General features: G+C 44.2%; 2 protein-coding genes across 2 annotated transcripts; both read right to left on the bottom strand.

Annotated features, from left to right (window-relative positions):
- Window positions 1-1,724: 1,724 nt before the first annotated feature.
- On the bottom strand, window positions 1,725-2,687 carry LOC138794080 (olfactory receptor 1496-like). Its single transcript, XM_069972845.1, has one exon. It carries the CDS (start codon window positions 2,685-2,687, stop codon window positions 1,725-1,727), a length of 963 nt encoding a protein of 320 aa, XP_069828946.1.
- An 11,374-nt stretch (window positions 2,688-14,061) lies between these two features.
- On the bottom strand, window positions 14,062-15,024 carry LOC138794079 (olfactory receptor 51E1-like). The gene has a single exon (XM_069972844.1). The coding sequence runs from the start codon at window positions 15,022-15,024 to the stop codon at window positions 14,062-14,064; it is 963 nt and encodes a 320-aa protein (XP_069828945.1).
- Between the last annotated feature and the right edge of the window lie 6,557 nt (window positions 15,025-21,581).

Genomic DNA, 21,581 nt, shown 5'->3' with positions numbered 1-21,581 from the left:
AATGTACCTGATTCCCCATCCTCAGGAGTTGCCATGCATATGTGGTTCCCACCATCCCATTTTGTCCGGAGACTCAGATCCCTGTTCTTAAGATTGTGAGGGGTACCAGCAGTCATTCCCCATGATAGGGGGATAGGGGATAACTTGTAATTATGGGACAGCCACCTTAAGGGTCCTTTTACAAAGCTCAATGGAAGATGGCAAATGAGCGCTGATCAACAAGATCAGAAATCGTCTTTACAAGGCTTAATTAATCATGGACCCGGGCTATGTCAACAACTGCTGGATCATTAGTTGAGCCGGAGTCGCTAATCATAGATGTGCCCCAATAGTAGGAATTAAAGATAGAAAGCAGCCGACAATACTAATAATACAGAAACATTTATCAATACTTGATTGGAAAATAGAAGCTTTATTGTATAAACTAGTAAAGGTGAGATGAATACAACAGACCACTTTAGGAACTGATTGCTTAAAGGAACACTCTAGGTAACAATAGCTAAGAAAGGACCACTATCATCTGGACGTTGGGTGTTAGCACAGAACAGCTGAAGGCACCGATAAAGAGTGAAGGGTGCTTGTCACGTTAAGGAATCTTAGGGCCCTATTCCACTGGATGATTATCGTTTGCATAATCGTTAACGATTAACAATCTCAAACGTCCGCTATTGCGAAAGAACTGAAAACGTTCACTCATTTCCAAGGAACTATAATCGTATTTGCGATAGTTTTTTCTTCGCTATTTCTTCGCTATTGCGTTTGTATCTACTGCGAACGACCGAACAACGTCTTATTCAATGCGAACGATTTGCGAACGTTTTGCGAACGAGCAACGATAAAAATAGGTCCAGGTCTTATAAAGCGATCAACGATTTCTCATTCGTCGTTAATCGTTAACTGCATTTCAACTGAACAATTATCGTTTAGTTTCGAACGAAGTAACGATAATCTGAACGATAATCGTGCGGTGGAATAGGGCCCTTTGACCATGGTTCTCATAAAAAGTGGGACCTGACCCATGAGCACACATTTAGGTAGGTATCCAACATAATTTTTTTCATGGTATATTATAGTTTTGAAACCTAAACTGACATTAAAATTCTTGACAAGGATCAGACTACACAGGTCATATTTTAGACTATACATAGGTGAGCATGGGAGCTGTATACTTAAAAAAGGAATTAGTTTTTAAATCAAATGTTTCTTCATTTCAAAGCCTTGAAGCAGTCAGACACTTGAAGTGAACAAATCCTTTAACACCTGAACTAGTAAACACTTAAATTAAAGAAGTTCTGCCATTTTTAAAATCTGGTAGCTGGCAGGGGGAATTTGATCAGGAGTATGAACTTACCGTTCCCTGTGCCCGTGGTGAGTGGTGGGAATAGCCCTGAGACCCCCACCCAGGGATCACCAGTGCTGCACATGTCATGATGGACTGATGGACAGGCCACTCAGCCAGTCAGTGGCTGGGGTGGGATGCTGTTCCAGTCACTGTTTGGCTGAGTTTTCCCCAGTTGTGACGTCATGACAACTCAGGAGAGAATAGAGTCCTGCCACTCACTGCGGACATGGGGAGAGGTAAGGTCAAACTCCTGATCAAATTTTCCCCTGCCCCTGCCGGCTGCCAGATTTTGAAAATGGCGGGACTTCTCCTTTAAAGTTACGTTAAATTGTGGGTTCACTTAATTACATCTGGCTATCTGGCAGATTGCACCCACTGAGGGTTACTTGAATTTATCCAATGTTTGCTTATGAACCAAACCCTTTAAAGTGTGAATCATCTTTACCTTCAAAGCTTCAGTTCTGATCCCATAGATCAGAGGATTTATGACGATGGAGACCACCATACCACCTAGTGAGATTAAAACATGTGTCGCAGTAGATAGAGAACCAATGTTCAACCTATACCTGAAAGTGACAAATGACAAAGCTGCCATGAAAGTAGAGTACGTCATTATGTGGGTCACCAATGTATGGATGGCTTTCTGGGAGGCTTCCATAGAGATCTTCAGGCAGACAAGAATTGTCTGTATGTAGCAGTAGATCACAAGGAGTAAAGAGCCCCCGAATGTCAGCAAGGAATAAATGGTCCCAAAGGTATCATTGACAATTGTGCTGCTACAAGACAAACGGGTAAGAGACAATGTTTCACAGTACACATTATTGATACCATTACCACATATTGTTAACCTGAGAACCAACAGGACAACTACCAATGCGTTTATTGAGATCACCAACCAGATGGTAGCCAAGGACTGAACAGCCTTCCTATTGTTCATCAGAGAGTGGTATCTCAATGGAAAACCAACAGCCAGGTATCTATCAAAGGCCATGATGGTAAAAGTTAGTATCTCTACAACTGCAAAGATCTGAATACAGTATGCTTGGACCAGACATCCAGACAGAGAGATGGTGGTACATCCAGAGAGCAAGTCTATGGCTATCTTGGGGACGAATGCTGAGCTGCCAACCATAACGTTACCCACCAGGCCACATATAAAGATGTACATAGGTTCATGGAGAGAATGTTCTGTCCATACAACATACACAACCAATGTGGATAAGAATACCGTGCCAAGATATATTACAAGGATAATCACAGAGTATAAATATCTCAGCTGCTCCATCTCCTTGAGTCCTAAAAGAACAAAGTTGTAGACATAGGAGACCACGGTCACATTTTCCATCGTTAAAAAGTTTGTTTAGGTTTATAGAGATTTACACTGCAGTGTTAGAAATGGACCATGATCTGGTCAACGTCTACCAAAATACAGGCCTTTTTATAGAACTATATTAGAGGTAGGGAATAACTTAAGACAGATGAGCAGCAGGAGCCGTCAGAGACTCCTGCCCAGTGGATTACACATACAGAACGCTGACTGTAACTAATGAGATCAGTAATGACTTTGAAGTTTTCACTAATGAACAGTTCTGTTAATTAAAATGAGACTGTGATGCCAATTAGGAGCAATGATAGTAAACTGTAACACTAGGAATTACATCATAGCTATGGGAATACATGTCTACTATTCACAATATATATGATATTTTGAAAAAATATACAGAAAACAAAAAATTTAAAAAAAAAATTTGGTGACCTGAACTTAACGAATGGTTTCTGTTATATTGGTTGGCCACCTTGCCGTTATCCACTTCTGGGAAAAGTCTTTTGCCATGTTCCTGTCCTCAAGTATCCTCAATAGGTCATGATTTCAGTTTTGTTTAGTATTTCTTAGGTATTGTAATTGTACTGAATACATCAGGTATCAGATTTGTATGGGATATCCTCAAATCATGACCTGTTGGGGGTAATTGAGGACTGGAGTTGAGAAACATTGGTCTAATTTAATGTACGGTCTTATCTATAAGATATTTTATGGTAAGACTTAGACCTCTGGGATTCCTGCCAGGGGAGCAGATCCCCATAACTTGTGCATATCCTATGTATGTGTATTGTAGTAAAACATCTTTACTTTGTGAGGCTCAGGAGAAAGGAGTCCTTACACAGAAACTAGCCAAAGCACTGATTACGGATAATCCAACTGTGGCCACATTATACAATATATATACTACCTAAAATGCACAAAAAGGACAAAATACCCCCAGGTAGACCAATAGTATCTTGGTGCAATAATTTGTGTTAGCCTCTGAGTAGATATATAGATTCATTCCTCTTACCTTTAGTGGAAACCCTTCCATCATACAGTATGTGAAGGACACGAAGGATCTCCTTCGAAGACTGGAAAACCTACTCCTTGATGAACACACCTTTTTTGTAACATGTAACGTTAAGTCTTTATACACCTCAATCGAGCACCAAGATGGCCATAGAGTGGTAAGCTTTTCTCTATTAAACAGGAATTTGAACAGTCATTTGTGTGAGTTCCTAGTAAAGAGCCTGGATTTTTTTTTTAGTATCTGCAGCACCAGGGAACAGCAATGGGGGTGTCTTGTGCACCCTCATATGCTAACCTTTTCCTGGGGCTGAGGGAAAGGGGCATCTTTTTATCTGAACCACCTCCAGGCATTTAAAAGGTAGATTTTTGGTGTTGGTATATTGATGACGTCTTGATGGTATGGCAAGGGACAGGACAGGAACTGAGTGATTTTTTCCCCCCAGTTGAACCAAAATGAGTTAAACATAAAGTGAGACGAGACATGATAGATTTCTTTGACATGCAAATTCATGTTGATGGCAATGGCTATGTATCCAGAGATCTCTTCAGAAAGTACATCTGCTAATATTATCTTACATTCAAAATCTTGACATTCTATTTATCTGGTTAATAACATCCTGAGGGGGCCAGTTCCTGTTGGTTAGGTGATTGTCCTCTATAGAGACAACATTTGAAAGGCAAGCAGTGGATTCGGAGAAGTGCTTCCTTGTGAGGGGATATAGTGAACAGAACATCAGTCGGGCGTACGTACGAGCTAAAATCATTAGGGAAATTGAATTATTACAAGTAAACCATCAAAAAAGAAAAGGACTCAGGAACAACACCTGGTAAGGGTAATTATGGTTTATTATTCATAAACGGAGAAAGTGAGGAATGTCTTTGAAAAAATATCGTCCGATTCTGCTGAGTGACGAAACCCTGGCAATGATGTCACATCCCACATCCCCCTATATCCTTCTGACGTGCCAAAAATCTGAGAGACACCATGGTACCCAAAAGCTATCACTGAGGGGTACAACCCCTTGGTAGCAAAGGGACGCAATGAGACAGTTATACATGTGGCCATTGTGTGGCTTGTCAGAACATCGAATATAAAATCGAACATACAGTACTGATACTTTAACGGATGCTACCAGTGAAAAACAATTTAGGATTACGCATAGGATTGACTGTGGCTCCATAGGAGTGGTATACTATGCCACATGTCCTTGCGGAAAAATCTAAATTGGGATGGACACGAGAGTTGAGAAGAGTGAGGGAGCATGTCCTTGACATCATGTCTACCAATGACAGGGAAATTACAGCCATTAACAAAGCGGTGGGTAGACACTTTAAGGTAATACATAACTCAGATCCTTCAGTCCACAGGGTCGGAGAAATAGATCAGGGTCAGAGAATAGAGAGTATACATTAGCCCACGGATGGGGGAATGGAAAAACCCCTTGCTCAACAAGAGTGCCAATGGATTGAAAGACTGGGAACCCTGACTCCAAGAGGCCTCAACAAAGTCAATCGTTTCAGTCTTTACAAATTTGAATTGATGTAATGTAGCTTTCTCGTGTAAATAAATAGGCTGTATTTTAAATGCCTTTATTTTTTGTCATTTTTATAATGTTTAAAGGCATTTTTGTATCCATTCCTGACTGATTTTTCCTTCTCTGTTTTCTGAACCCCACTTGCTGGGTGTTATCTACATGCCTGTTGGTCTTACTTTTTTGCTAAGATGGCAAGCTCTAAGTAAAAAATGCTACTAATGTTTATATAATGGATAATCATTTTTAGGTACAAGGGTGTTGAGTCGCAAGACCGGACCTCCTTCTCCACTATGCCAGTCCTCTTGATCTATGTTCAATGCTGCATCTCATACCTTCTTCCTAGAATTGCCTCTTTGCAAGGTCAGCGTCAGCACCCTCAGACTGTGAGTGTTCCTAAGGAGCGCTCACAGTAATATAGTGGAGAACCAGGGTGGCGGAACATGTATAACGCCCCCCCCCCCCCCCCCAATAAAATAAATTGAGTGTGTTTTCTTCAATTTCACCACTATTTTTTCTGGTTTCACAGCATATTTTAGGAAAAAAATACGTCTGCCATTGCAAAGTACAATTAGTGGCGCAAAAAAATTAGGGCTCATCTGGGTCTCTAGGTGGAAAAATGCAAGTGCTATAGCCTATACACCAGGAGGAAAAAAGGAAAGCGCAAAAAGGAAAACTGTCTGTGTCCCCTAAGGACAAAGCTGAAGATAAACTTCTGACCAATGTCACATGACATCCGGAGCCAAGCAGAAGAGGGGAGAAGAAGAGGGGTGAAGTGCAGGGACAACTGTAGTGACAGATGCCCCAACCCCCGCCCCCCCTCCCAACAGAGACAGTGTCATCCTCCACTGCTACTGCTTTGTGGGTGAGTATATGTATATGTGTGTGTGTGCACACACTAATGGAGTGTGTGTGTTAGTGGAATGTGTGTGCTAATGGAGTGTGTGTGTTAGTGCTCTTGTGTGACTAAGGTAGAACTACAGCTCCCAGAATGATCCTGTGTGGCTGAGGTTGAACTACAACTCCCAGAATGATCCTGTGTGGCTGAGGTAGAACTACAACTCCCAGAAAGATCCTGTGTGGCTAAGGTAGAACTACAACTCCCAGAATGATCCTGTGTGGCTGAGGTAGAACTACAACTCCCAGCATGATACTGTGTGGCTATAGTAGAACTACAACTTCCAGCATGATACTCTGTGGATGTGGTAATACTACAGCTCCCAGCATGCTCATGTGTGGCTGTGGTAATACTACATCTCTCTCAGCATGATCCTGTGTGGCTGTGGTAATACTACAGCTCCCAGCATGATCATGTGTGCCTGTGGTAGAACTACAACTCCCAGCATGATCATGTGTGGCTGTGGTAGAACTACAACTCCCAGCATGATTCTGTGTGGCTGTGGTAGAACTACAGCTCCCATCATGCTCCTGTGTGGCTTTGGTAGAACAACAACCCCCAGCATGCACCTGTGTGGCTGTGGTAGAACTACAGCTCTCAGAATGCACCTGTGTGGCTTTGGTAGAACTACAACTCCCAGCATGCTCTTGTGTTTCTTAGGTAAAACTACTGATCCCAGCATGATCCTGTGTGGCTGTGGTAGAACTACAACTCCCAGCATGATCCTGTGTGGCTATGGTAGAACTACAACTCCCAGCATGATTCTGTGGCTGTGGTAGAACTACAGCTCCACCATCCTAAGCCACCCCCAATGCTCCTGTCCTGGACCATAGACGGTGAGCAGTATTAGCTTCCATTCCATCTCCTCCTCATGGGCAGAAACAGTGTCCTCCACTAGCGGCAACGTCTCCCCGTGGACCAGATATAACAGCAGCATAAAGTCCGGCCCTCCACCACTCTGAGGGACAGTGAACTGGCCCCCTGTGTAAAAAGTTTGGGACCCCTGCTATATACTATGTGGGGGCAGCCAGGAGGCTGTACTGTATGTGGGGTCTATACACTGGGGGGCACCATTTGCCTTCTCTGCCTAGGGCACAAAAACTCCTTGTCTTGGCCCTGCATGTACACCCCACACATACTGTACATGCACATGCATACACACACACACACATACTGTACATGTAGACACACACATACACATATACTGTACATGCAAAAACACACACATACTTTACATTCAAGCACACAAAACACATTCTGTATACAGGTATAGGCAGACACACACACTCCACAGATAGCACTGAACAAACCAGTATACATGCAGTATTCTCTGCAATAATACCTTTGTTTTACAGCGCATGCGTATACTTAGATTTAATTTCTAATTACGGTGACAATAAGGGGGTAATTGCTTAGGGGCCTTCACTAGAGATAAGAGAATACTATTCGTCCGAACAGCTATTCGATTGAATAGGACGCTATTCGAGGTATTCGACTGCGGTCGAATATTGGAGCCAAAAAGTAGTAAAAATTCGATTCATTTTGCTGTTGTGGACCGCCAACCTTAAGTCGTGAGGACTGACGATGAGGAAACCCAATTGCCATTGACCCAAACAGTTGACATGCCCAGTGTGCAGGAGGAGCAGCAGAGTGAGGATATAGAGGAGGAGGGGCTGGACGATGAAACGAATGACCCGAACTGGCAGGGGGTGATGTCCAGTGGGGAAAGTAGTGGAGGTGTGGAGGCCCGCGCAGCACCAAAAAAGGCGCAAAGAGGCAGAGGGATGTCCAGAGGTAGAGGACAGATGAGTCAGTGGAGGCAGGCCAGAGTCACCAGTGCCGATACTTTCCCTGAAGCAGCAAATCACGCCAAGCTCCCCCTTGAGGTCACGCAGTTCTTTGGTGTGGAGGTTTTTTTAATGTTTGCACGGATGACAAGCTGAGCGCAGTGTGCACGCTATGTCACTACAAACTAGTAGTAGTAGAGTAGTAGTCAGTAGTGGATTATAATAGGGGCGTTCTGGGCAGCAGTTCGGGGCCCTGAGCTCCTGGGGGGCCCATGACCACCCAAAAAGACTTATACTTTCAGTGGTGTACTGTCTCCTGGCTACACTTCCGCCATGATTTGCAAAAAATCAGTTTTTTATGTCAATTTTGCACAAATCAGGACATCATGACATTATCTATACTGTACTATGAACGCCAGGCTAGTGCTGCCATAGTTACAGTGCGGTGGGGGGGGCCCAGGCTTGGTGAACAGCCCGGGGCCTATGGTAAAGTTAATCCGCCCCTGGTAGTAGTAACAGGAGGGACAAGTATCGGCGGATGTTGCGGAAGTACCTGGCTGACCACAACCCTGTCCTCCCCAATCCCTCGGCGCCCTATATGTATTGGGTCTTAAAGTAGGACACCTGGCTCGAACTCTCATTATATGCCTCGGAGGTACTGGCCTGCCCTGCTGCCAGCATTCTGTCTGCAAGAGTCTTTAGCGCAGCTGGGGGCATCATCACAGATAAGCGTAGCCGCCTGTTAACTGACAGTGCTGATCAAAATGAAAGTCCAGTGGATAGACCCAGACCCATGTTCACAATTTTTTTAAGGGCTCACCTCATGGGCCTAATTTGTGAATCCATATTTTTGAACTTTCTTTATGTGGTACTAATGTTTTTCCTTTTTCTCCATCTTCTTTCTTCTTCTTTTTACTATATTTCTCTATTTCTGTTATATAGGCTTTCTATCTACTTTAGGTTACGGGACCTCAAGAAAACTGGAAACTGGGATAATGTGTTATGGACTTCCAGGATAACAATGAAAAAGGACATTATAAGATGTATTATAATTTATTGTAATGTAAGATTTAATTATGGGATAATAAAAAATATCATATAAACAAATAATATAATATAATATATAAAAAATAAAAAATAAAAAATTCAGTATTAACACTCGATCACACATGCGTTTTTTGCACTTGCATTTTTTATGCGGTTTTTGAGCACCTTACTGTATAATGTGGTATTACACCGCCCTTGACTTGCTAGGCACTTTAATCACTTTTGAATGATTGCACTTGTCACTTTTTTTACATATTATCTCTTTACTCTTAATATTGTTATTTTTTCACTTTTAAAGTTATGAGTCACAATTTATATTTCTACTAGGATATTAATTATATTATAATTAATTTTTTTGGCTTATTCATGATTTTGTTTGATTAAGATTTGTGATTAGTAATGTTGTCTCTTTTCATTGTATCATGATTACTGTATATAATACTATCATCTACCTAGTCACCGCTGTCCCAGTGAGGTTAGAGTTAATGTGGGAGTGCATCGTGGATGGGTGTGCGCGCCCGGCCGGTCGTTGATGCAGCAGTCACTTCCAGGCGGCCTCAAATCTCCCAGTGCGCATGTCCGTGACGCTCCTGCGTCGCGGCTGTGCGTGCGTGGGGTGAGCTGCTGACCCGGAAGTGACGCGGCCTCGACTTCCGGTCCGGCGCGCCGAAGTCCGGAAGCGATGTTAACTCATAGTGAGGCCCGGTACATATATAAGGGAGACGGGGATTTAGGGGGGCAGTTCCCTGAGGAAGCCCGGTTGAGGTGAAACGTACGTAGGGACGGCTGTGACCCTCATAGTAAGAATGGGTGAGTGCTGATAAGACTAAGGGCTTGTGGTTTATCTTTTTTTATTTAATCCATGGTAACAAATATAGTGGCATTTTACTAGACAATCCCCTGTGAGGCACCCAGTGTTAATCCATTCATTCTATGTTGTTTGTCAGTAATATATGGAATTGTATTAAGATTTGGTTGTTTTTAAATATATTTTTTAAGTGTTTTTTATATTGTTCTTATCATGTTATTAACACAATCATGGTAAATAAAATATTTTCTGTAATGATTCAGAACTTATGCCCATAATTTTATCGTGTATTCATCCTTGTGGTGGGGGTTTTCTGTGCATATGGTAGAGTGACACCTAGGGCTACAGTTTAGGGCTGTACCGTATTTATATTGAAGGTGATTCAGTCCCTCTACTGTGAACCTTTTTTGTATATATTGATCAAAATGAAAGTTCAGTGGATAGACCCAGACCCATGTTTACAATTTTTTTAAGGACTCACCTCATGGGCCTAATTTTATAGGCCTCTATACAATTTTTTTGAGGGCTTACCTCATGGCCCAAAGTTTATAGGCCTCTATACAATTTTTTTGAGGGCTCACTTCATAGGCCTCTATAAAACTTTTTGAGGGCTCACCTTATGGGCCTCAAGCTAATTTTTGAGGGCTAATCTCATGGGCCTCAAGCTAATTTTTAGAGGGTTCACCCCATGGGCCTTGTGAGAAGATACTATTTGTCACTTTAGAGGACAAATATGTGTTACCGAGGTGCGTGGCCTTGGTGAAGTGAACCGGTAGCTTTAGAAAGTAACTGTAGTTTATTGACACTTTTATTAAATGATCTGGGTCCAGCTTTATTGGAGCAGTCGAAGCGACGGGTGGGGCGACTGCTCCAACGTATTCAAGACTTTTCCATTGCCTCAAAAAAATAAAAGGACTGCTGTTTGGCTAAACAGCATGGGGAGAGAGACTCTATTGCCGTTTAAAGTAATCCACACACCAACTTTGCTTTTTGTGATTTAAATGGCTGCATGATAAATTTTCTTTTGCTCAATATTTGGCTTTCTGTCTATGTAGAGGAAATAAGTTGTCCGTGTATTTTTTCCATTATACAAAGAGGTTATATTGTGTTTGGAGTCTACAGTTGATAGTCTGTAATAGTGGCGTAATACTGAAAGTGGACATATATATGCAATATATTCATGTGTAATGGCCCAGAACGGTATTTATTGTCAGGCGTCTGGAAATGTATTGTTGCTATTGGCAACCTTAGACAGTCTGTATTAGCGCCTATGTATTTGCTGCTCTTCCTTAGCTCTATTGTAGTGGTATTGTTTTCTGCTATGTATTTATTTAATATGTTGTTATGTATTAATCGCTAACAAGTGTTGAGCTTGATCAGTGCTCCTCCCCTCCAACCTATCACACTCTGGTGATTGGCCAGGAGAAAGCTAGCTCCGCCCACCTTTTACCCAGAAGGGCTGTGCGGTCTTGTTGGTGGTCTGGCATTGCCACAGTCACATCTAACCTCCCTGCATCACCTCAGTAATCCTGTCAGACTTCATCTTCAACCCCCTAACCTGTTTCCAGTCAGCCATAAGGACTAATACATGTCTTCAAAGTCTCAGCAGGACATCCTCTGTATTAATAAGTTCCTGCTGTCAGATTGGTGAAGGGATAGAGGGTCTCCCATTCACCGTCCACATCTTCCTGGCTCCCAAGTCAGTGTGCCCATGCGTCTTACTCCTACATGATAGTGAGCGTTGACAGCGTCAAGTCTCTTCAGTAACTTCAAGTACCTATTCACACGTACCTTTAAAGGCGAAAAGCTATAAAGTCTCTGGAGTCTCATCCTGGAGGTCTGATAAAGAGAGCATAGGGCTCTCGAAACGCGTTACCTATGGATATTTATGTACCAATAAATTAGATATTTCACATATGGTCTGCGCGAGGACAATATCTCCTTTTTGTTCTTTGGATTTTGCAATTGACTTCGCACACCTTAGAGTCTGCGGTTGAGAGTCCCCAGCAGCGACCATTTTACCTTGTTCCTTTGATGCGCTTCATAGTGGTTGTGGCTTATCACAACTACATCAGGTGAGCCTAAACCTATGTGTTCCCGTCCTGCATGATTGCTACCTATCTACACAGTGTCATGCTATGAGGCGCTCTGCCTTGCGTTTTTTCTGTTTCTTTATCTGCTGGAACAGGTCTGTCACTTCGAAATCCTATTTATCCACCAAGTCTAAGCTATAGTAACCAAGGTAACCCTCCCCCTGAGGCAAAGGACTCTGATCAAGCCAACAGTTTGCCATCATCAGATGCCCCTGTATTGGATTGTATATAGTTATCCTTCAAGTAAAGTCTTGATATACTTTCACCGCTATTGTGTGAAGACTTTTATTAAAAATGATATGTCCCTGCGTGTATGCTGAAGAAGACAAGGGCCCCAGCACCCTCGGACCCCACTGTGACAGGAAGGTTTCAGAAGGTGAGCCCTAAGGTTGCACTTAACACCCCTCCCCCCTCCAAAAAAAAGGCTGTTATTTGGGCTCAAAAAGATGTCAGCCCGAAAAAAAGAGCTGTCAAAAAAACAAAAAACAATACTGTGTGGCTGTTTTTAGTTAGCCATGTTCGCATAAACTGTAAAAAATCGCAGCAAGAGGTCCTGACATGCAGGGATTCCAGGATGTCAAGGCACTTAACGGCTTGTAGCGCGCTCCTCTCAGAGAGATGACGAGAGGCATAGTGATATCGGAATAATTAGTTTTACTTGTGGATAACGCGTTTCAAAGTCACCCTCTTCTAAAACTTATTATTCCGATATCACTATGCCCTCCGTCATCTCTCTGAGAGGAGCACGCTACAAGCCGTTCAGCACCTTGACATCCTGGAATCCCTGCATGTCAGGTACTCCTGCTGCAATTTCTTACAGCTTCTTCCACCGGCCCTCTGGCGTTCCAGAACGGGCAGCAGATGGCTATTTCATCCCTATGCTTGGCGGTGTCTGGCTTTAAGCACAACCGCTAGAGGTCGCGGCTAAGTTAACCATCTAATTTTTTTACGGATATGGAGAGAAAGGAGTGCTGCACCTCACACCTATGGCTGACACTAATGACTCTTTTATACATTTAAAAACCAACACCAGGATGTTGGTATATAATTTGATTAAACCATATTGCCTCATGTACCACGCGCAGGTCCCCTGGTTCACATGAGTCCCTACACTAACTCAACACTGTGTCGGTCAGCGACCGCCAACCCCGCAAAGCAAGTGCAAGCAAGTGAGGGAGGCCATAGAATGGCCCTGCAACCCCAATGTCAAAGGCCCAAACTCCAAGGGCCCCCACAAACCCAGCAGGCGCCGCTGGTGGAGAAAGCTACCTCCAAGCAACACAAATATGAACACGGTCTTACTACTCACCATTGCTCCAGTAGGTAGAATGGGAAAACTAGGAGGTACTTGCCATGTGTGCACAGGTGCTTCCTGCTAATTGGGGTCACATGGGTCTTGCCGGAAAAGTGCTAGCACTCAGAAAAGGGAGAGAAGTAAAATACGGACATGGAGAGAAAGGAGCCCTTGGTGAGGCCCTTGAGGTTTTGGTCCTGTGACAGTTGGGTTGCAGGGCCATTCCGTGGCCTTCCTTCCCTGCACGTAGTACATGAGGCAATATGGTTTGGTCAAATTGTATACCAACATCCTAGCGTTGGTTTTTAAATGTAGCCGAGAGGCATTAGTGTCAATCATAGGTGTGAGGTGCAGCGCTCCTTTCTCTCCATGTCCCTATCTAATTTTTTCCTCACTGCTTGCGGTTTCACGCTATGTGCGCCTGTCTGTGCTTTCTATCTTTCCAGTGAGGATGTTCGCATAATTTATCAGAAATGTTTTTTAATTGGATAAGTAATGGATGTGACCTTAATTATACAGCCATATAATTAATACATGTGGGGGGCAAAGGGCAGTTTTTCTATTGAGTTCAAAACTCTGTGTGAAAATAGTCTGAAACCAATACAGAGGACAATTTGGGCTTGAGTCAGAGGTTAGACTGGAGTACCTGTTATAAAACGCCATTGATAAGGGGTTAAGGGGGGCACTGGCCATGGTTATCATAGAAGTATAATATGCGGCCCATCAAAAAATGACACTGGTGTGAACATGCTTTTAGACCATAAAGTGATTACCAATGAAGGGTATGTTTGTAGTATGTAACCACTAAGCACGGAGGTCTATAAAGAGTCTGTTAACTATGAATGGATTTGTACAATTGATCTATTTCAATGTATTGGACTCCTTTTAGACTTGGAAGTTCAAATTTCAAATGATTTCACAAAAATTACTTGTGTTTCCCCAGTGTCTGCTCATGAATGATTTCCTTCAAGGTGTGAATCATCTTCATCCTTAAAGCTTCCGTCCTTACCCCATAGATCACAGGATTTAGGGTGACGGGAATCAAAAGGCAACCTACTGAGATTACAGTGTGCATCACAATTGGTAACGAACCGCCATTTAGCTTATACCTGAGATTGAGAAATAAAGAACCCGCCATGAAGGTAGTATATGTGATTATGTGGGTCACCAGTGTATGGATGGCTTTCTGGGAGGCTTCCATCGAGATCTTCAAGCAGATGAGAAATGTCCGTAGGTAGCAGTACATCACAATCATTATGGAGCCTATATAGAACAGCAGGCTCATGAATGTTCCGTAAGTGTAGTAGATGACTATACTATCACAAGCCAATCGGACAAGAGACAGGGTTTCACAGAACGCATTATTGAGAATATTATCACATAACGTTAACCTGACCACCAACATGATGGCTACGAAGACGCTTATTAAAATCACTGACCAGATGGTAGCCAAGGACAGTATTGCCATCTTATTGGTCATCAGAGAGTGGTATCTCAATGGGAAACCAACAGCCAGGTATCTATCAAAGGCCATGATGGTAAAAATGAGTACCTCGACAAAAGCACATATCTGTATACAGAATGATTGGATTAGACATACAGACAGAGAGATGGTGGTACATCCGGAGAGCAAGTCTATGGCCAACTTGGGGAGAACTGATGAACTGGCAATGATAATGTTCCCCACCAGACCACATATGAAGATGTACATAGGTTCATGGAGAGATTGTTCTGTCCGTACAACATACACAATTAATGTACATAAGGATATTGTGCTGAGATATATTATAAGGGTGATCACGGAGTAGAAATATCTCAGTGGTTCCATCTCCTTGAGTCCTAAAAGAACAAAGTTGTGGTTGTTGAAGACTATGGACACATTTTCCATTGTTGAAATCTTTGGACAAGTTGACATAGAGTTACACAGCAAAATAGAAATGGCCCTGTGGACCAGATCTGGTCAGCGTATAGCAATAAACAGGTTTTTATATGGCACTATATTAGCGGTAGGGAATTCTGCTGAATAAACTATGACAGATGAGCAGCGGGAGACGTCAGGGACTTCTGCCCAGTGGATCTCACTCCATACTGTATCTAATGAGATTATTAATGACTTACACCTCTTTACTAACTATTCTGTTAATGTGGATGAGATCCCGAGGGAGTTGTGATCCCAATTAGCAGCAATTATAACAAATAGTAAGAGAAAGATATTTTTTATCAGCCCTTTATACAGTATGTATAGGTTTTATGTGCCCTTTATATGTATGTATAGGTTTAATGTACCAAGGAGGTAGCTCTTGCTCAAAATATTTTTTATCATACGTTATCATTTTAAATACAGAAAAAAAGAAAGACTTAAATTACCAAATAATTTGCTGTCACATTGGTTGACCATCGTGACACTGTACCCACCTATAAGGCAACGTAAAAACATTACGGTCATTTGTGAAAGCGTTTGATATTTCATGAACTTTATGATACACCTACCCTCTATCTACAACAGATGACAGGGGCAAACACATACTGCAGAGGGTTCCTGAGCAAAAAATGTGCTTCGGCCCCCCCATAACCTAATCCTATGTTTGACCAGGTGTTTGGGACACATGTTCTGGATCACCTAGAGGGCCCTACAGCACAGATGTCTAGTGGGCTCTGATGTCTGTGCTGTACTGCAGTCTAAGCGGGCTCCAGTGTTGGACTGGGTGACGTTGGTCCACCAGTGGAGCTGAGGCTGGGGGCAGCTAAATAAAGAACAAGTGAGAAGCAACACAGTGACCCAGTCTCATCCTCCACTGTATCTGTGACCACAACTCCCCTGTGAATAACAACTACAATTCTCAGAACACCCCGGACTTGTGAAGCTCATAGGATATAATGGTGGTTGAAGGTTCTGAGGGGACAACTCCTGGTCTGTTCATTTTTACTTTAAATTCCAGCATATCCTCAGGTAAGGGCATATTCACACTGCAGAAAACAGGCGGAAATTCTGAGCAGAATCCCCGCCACGGACTCCGCTCGGAATTCTGGCTACCTCAGTGTCTCAATGAAAAGTAGAGGGTGCCTAGGGTCTCTGCTGAAAAAATCGACATGTCAGTTCTTTCAGCGAAGAGCAGAGGCGCCTATACTTATCATTGAGACACTGAGGAAGTCGGAATTCCGAGCGGAGTCTGTGGTGGGTGTTTCTGCTCAGAATTTCCGCCATTTGTCTGCAATGTGAACGGGCCCTTACCCCCAGTAACTGTTGGGAATTGTGGTGTTTGCAGCTATTGTAGTTGAAGGATCCTGGGTACACTAGATGTTTTGTGGAAGATCAGAATACATAGTTCTTTGGGGGCTCAGTGTATGGAAGTGACCCCAGAACTGCATAATAGAGAATAGGACAGTATAGGTTAACATATTATCACCATATCACACACTGTTACCCGGTTCGCTCATCTCTAGTGAGAACCAATCTCTCCAAGACCTTTGTCAGGTGGGATGTCAGTGCTACAGGTCTATAGCCGTTCAGGTCTCTTGGATGTGGTGTCTTTGGAACTGGTACCACACATGATGATTTCCACTAGAGATGAGCGAACCTTGAGCATGCTCGAGTCGATTTGAACCCGAACTTTCGGCATTTGATTAGCGGTGGCTGCTGAAGTTAGATAAAGCGCTAAGGTTGTCTTGAAAACATGGATACAGCCAATGACTATATCCATGTTTTCCACATAGCCTTAGGGCTTTATCCAACTTCAGCAGCCACCGCTAATCAAATGCCGAAAGTTCGGGTTCGGATGGACTCCAGCATGCTCCAGGTTCGCTCATCTCTAATTTCCACAGTTGTGGTACCATTTCTAGCTTCAGGCTCATATTAAACATATATGTAATAATACCACACAGCTGGTCCCCACAAGTCTTAAGTAGCCGGGCACTGATGTGATCTGGCCTTGCAGCCTTTCCAGCCTTGATCTTTCTGAGTTCCTTTCTCACCTGGGCACTTGTGAAGATCAGCCTGGGGTCAGATGACTGACTGTTATGCTGGGTTTACACGTAGCGATAATTCGCCCGATCGTACAATGATCGATTTCGAAGCAACGATTTTTTTTATAACAATCAGCGTTAAGACGGAATGATATATCGTACGGAAAAATCGTTTTGCGATCGTTTTGCGATCGCTTATGCCTATCTTGAACATAAGCTAAACCGGTGAACAGCTGTTTACACAGAACGATCTGCGAATTTTTTGCGAACAACGATTTAAGAACATGTTGTAAGATCAAAATGAACGATTTTTTGCTCGTCGTTTGATCGTTCGCTGCATTTACACGTACGATTATCGTTCGAATTTGATCGTTATCGTGCAAATTCAAGCGATAATCGTTCTGTGTAAACGCAGCATTACATTCATTGATCTGGAGGTGAGAGCTCCAAGCAGGAGGTGAGGTCACAGTTAGGGTAGGAGAGGGGACTGATGCTGGGGTGGGAGGAGCTGGAGGTGAGAGCTCCCAGCAGGAGGTGAGGTCACAGTTAGGGTAGGAGAGGGGACTGATGCTGGGGTGGGGGGAGCTGGAGGTGAGAGCTCCCAGTAGGAGGTGAGGTCACAGTTAGGGTAGGAGAGGGGACTGATGCTGGGATGGGAGGAGCTAGAAATAAGAGCTCTCAGCAGGAGGTGAGGTCACTGTTAGGGTAGGAGAGGGGACTGATGCTGGGGTGGGAGGAGCTGGAGGTGAGAGCTCCCAGCAGGAGGTGAGGTCACAGTTAGGGTAGGAGAGGGGACTGATGCTGGGATGGGAGGAGCTAGAAATAAGAGCTCTCAGCAGGAGGTGAGGTCACTGTTAGGGTAGGAGAGAGGACTGATGCTGGGGTGGGGGGAGCTGGAGGTGAGAGCTCCCAGTAGGAGGTGAGGTCACAGTTAGGGTAGGAGAGGGGACTGATGCTGGGATGGGAGGAGCTAGAAATAAGAGCTCTCAGCAGGAGGTGAGGTCACTGTTAGGGTAGGAGAGGGGACTGATGCTGGGGTGGGAGGAGCTGGAGGTGAGAGCTCCCAGCAGGAGGTGAGGTCACTGTTAGGGTAGGAGAGGGGACGGATGCTGGGGTGGGAGGAGCTGGAGGTGAGAGCTCCCAGCAGGAGGTGAGGTCACTGTTAGGGTAGGAGAGAGGACTGATGCTGGGGTGGGAGGATCTGGAGGTGAGAGCTCCCAGCAGGAGGTGAGGTCACTATTAGGGTAGGAGAGGGGACTGATGCTGGGGGGGGGGGGGAGTTGGAGGTGAGAGCTCCCAGCAGGAGGTGAGGTCACTGTTAGGGTAGGAGAGGGGACTGATGCTGGGGTGGGAGGAGCTGGAGGTGAGAGCTCCCAGCAGGAGGTGAGGTCACTGTTAGGGTAGGAGAGGGGACGGATGCTGGGGTGGGAGGAGCTGGAGGTGAGAGCTCCCAGCAGGAGGTGAGGTCACTGTTAGGGTAGGAGAGAGGACTGATGCTGGGGTGGGAGGAGCTGGAGGTGAGAGCTCCCAGCAGGAGGTGAGGTCACTGTTAGGGTAGGAGAGGGGACTGATGCTGGGGTGGGAGGAGCTGGAGGTGAGAGCTCCCAGCAGGAGGTGAGGTCACTGTTAGGGTAGGAGAGAGGACTGATGCTGGGGTGGGAGAGCTGGAGGTGAGAGCTCCCAGCAGGAGGTGAGGTCACTGTTAGGGTAGGAGAGAGGACTGATGCTGGGGTGGGAGGAGCTGGAGGTGAGAGCTCCCAGCAGGAGGTGAGGTCACTGTTAGGGTAGGAGAGGGGACTGATGCTGGGGTGGGAGGAGCTGGAGGTGAGAGCTCCCAGCAGGAGGTGAGGTCACTGTTAGGGTAGGAGAGGGGACTGATGCTGGGGTGGGAGGAGCTGGAGGTGAGAGCTCCCAGCAGGGGGTGAGGTCACTGTTAGGGTAGGAGAGAGGACGGATGCTGGGGGGGGGGGGGGAGCTGGTGTGTGATCAAACCTATTGAAGGATAGATTGAGCTCATTAAGCCACTTTGTATCTCCTTCTACCTGGGAAACAGGCTGTCTGTGTCCAGAAATTGACTTAAGACTTTTCCAGACCTCACTAATGTTTCGGTGTTCCATTTGTTCTTTCATCTTCCTCTTATAATTGGCCTTTCCCTCCCGGATTTGACGCCTCAGCTCCTTTTGCACATTTCTTAGTCTTTCCTTGTCTCCTGACCGTCTTTTTCTCCTTAATAAGAGCTTTTATATTAGCATTATTCCAAGGTTTATTGTTAGAGAAACACCTCACCACTTTTGTGGATACTGTGTTCTCCACACAAAAATGAATGTAGTCTGTTATACAGTGTGTGAGGCCTTCCATGCCCCCCCCCCCCCCCCATGGGAATCCTGCAGCTCTTCTCATGCAGTTGTTTCAAAGCAATCCCTCAGAGCCTCATCTTTCTCTTTGGTCCATATCCTCACTGTGCGGACGACAGCTGGTTCTCTACGTAAACAGGTTGAAGATGCACCAGGTTGTGATCTGATCTTCCCAGGGCTGGTACGGCTGATGAGTTATATGCCTCCCTTGCATTGGCAAAGAACAAGTCCAATGTTTTGTTGTCTCTTGTGTGGCAGGTTACATACTGTGTAAAACTGGATAGTGTGGATGATGGAGAAGCATGGTTGAAGTCTCCAGATACGAGAAGGAGATACGAGGAACATATATCTGTCTCTTTACTAAAGACCCTCCACAATTTCTTTTCTTTCTTTCACCCTTTCCCTGTTTTTTTTCTCATACTTACCTGCTCTGAACATCTAAAGTCATCTTCTCTGTGTCCACTCTGACCACGCTCAGCTCCCTCTTCCCCCCTCCCTGTGTAATCACAGGACATGTGATCTCTCCTCTGAGGGCTGGGTTAGCTGTCTATTGACTTGGTGACCCAACCCCCAGGAGACATTATCTGCATCATCTCCATGCACCTGTGCTGCTTCCATAGACTTACATGTGTCCCTGAGCCTAGGTTTCTGTAATATGAAAAGGTAAAGTTCTACCTCTGCTTACTGTTAGTGAATACAGGAATATGTACCTGTCTGTGTGTCACAGCTCTGTATATTGTAAGTGTTATGGATGTTCTTAGAGTTTGGATGGAACTAGAATGTTTTTATTCACAGTCAGCAAGCAAAGATCTAAACCTACACCACACCCCCAGCTCCGGTAAACAGATGCCCGTTATGCAGCACATAGCTACACCATGGTTGCACCTGCTCTACTACATCATCAGCTAGTGTGGAATACATATTGGGGTGATGTGATGCAAAATCAGTGAATGACAGCAGCGGGCAGTTAAGAAAGCTAAGGGAGCGAGTACGCAAATGGACCAATCAGGGAGATGCATGTTCAGAAATGTAGCCGGCGCCATCTTGGATATAGATCGGCTTTAAGAAAAACTTGTAACCCAGGAACGGCAGCAGCTAGAAAGACAGGAGAAGTTTCCAAATACTCAGAAGGACTTGGTGAGTAAGACCAGCAAGGTTTGGGAGCATTTAATTTTTTTTTAGCTCTTAGTTAGATAACCTTTTTAAGGCTAAAGTTGACCTTAAACTATCATTTAAAATTAAAATCAATAGTACAAGCGATTTTAAGAAACTCTGTTGCAGGTTTTATCAGTTTTGTACTCAATACTGCTTCCCAGCCTTCGCCCTCCTCACTTCTTATCTGCTCATTATCAGGCAAAGCCGTCTAAAATACAGAGGAGCAAAGTGAATACGGTTTGCTGTGTCCATTATAACCTATGGAGGGGGGAGGGGCCAAGGGAAGTGAGTGAGCAGGGAGAGAAGAGAAGCAGCTGTACAGTTTGCAGAATGTGTCAGCACATAAAATGCTTGATTCACAGGTCACAAAGTTCAGTGTGGGTCTGGGAACTTGATGATAGAAGATTGCAGGATGCCTTTTCTCCTCTCCAGGGTCACTCATCTTCCTTGGCCCCTCCTCCCTTCATAGAGCATTATGGACATAGAAAAGCTTCTTCTTCTGAAGTGGGGGGAGGAGGCTGCAAAACAGCATTTTGAGTACTGAAAATAGCTTTTTTGCTTAATAAACCTATTACAGAGTTTCTTAAAATCACTTATACTAATTAATCGGGGTTATCCTGTATTAGAAAAAGTACAGGTGCTTTCTTGCAAAAACAGCACCTCCTCTGTCCTCAGATTGTGTCTGGTATTACAATTCAGCTTAATTCACGTCAATAGAACTGGAATTGCAAAAGTGCTGAGAACAGAAGGTGCTGTTTCTGGAAGAAAGCAGCCATGTTTTTCTGGGCCTGTAAACCCCTTAGCCTGGTTTCACACTGCCTAAAATTTTTGCAAAAATGCTGTGGCCAGATTTTAGCTTTGAGTCAATGGAGTTTTATAAAATGTTGTACTTACTTGGTGTCTTTTGCCTGTGATGTTTTTCTTTCTTCTCTGTCATTTTGTTCTAGCGCTCTGTTGCTGTTTTTCCAAAAAT

This window comes from Dendropsophus ebraccatus, chromosome 5, assembly GCF_027789765.1.
Source record: "Dendropsophus ebraccatus isolate aDenEbr1 chromosome 5, aDenEbr1.pat, whole genome shotgun sequence".
Taxonomy (NCBI): Eukaryota; Metazoa; Chordata; class Amphibia; order Anura; family Hylidae; genus Dendropsophus; species Dendropsophus ebraccatus.
The sequence above is the reverse complement of the archived record's forward strand: the minus strand, read 5'-3'. Positions and strand labels throughout refer to the sequence as shown.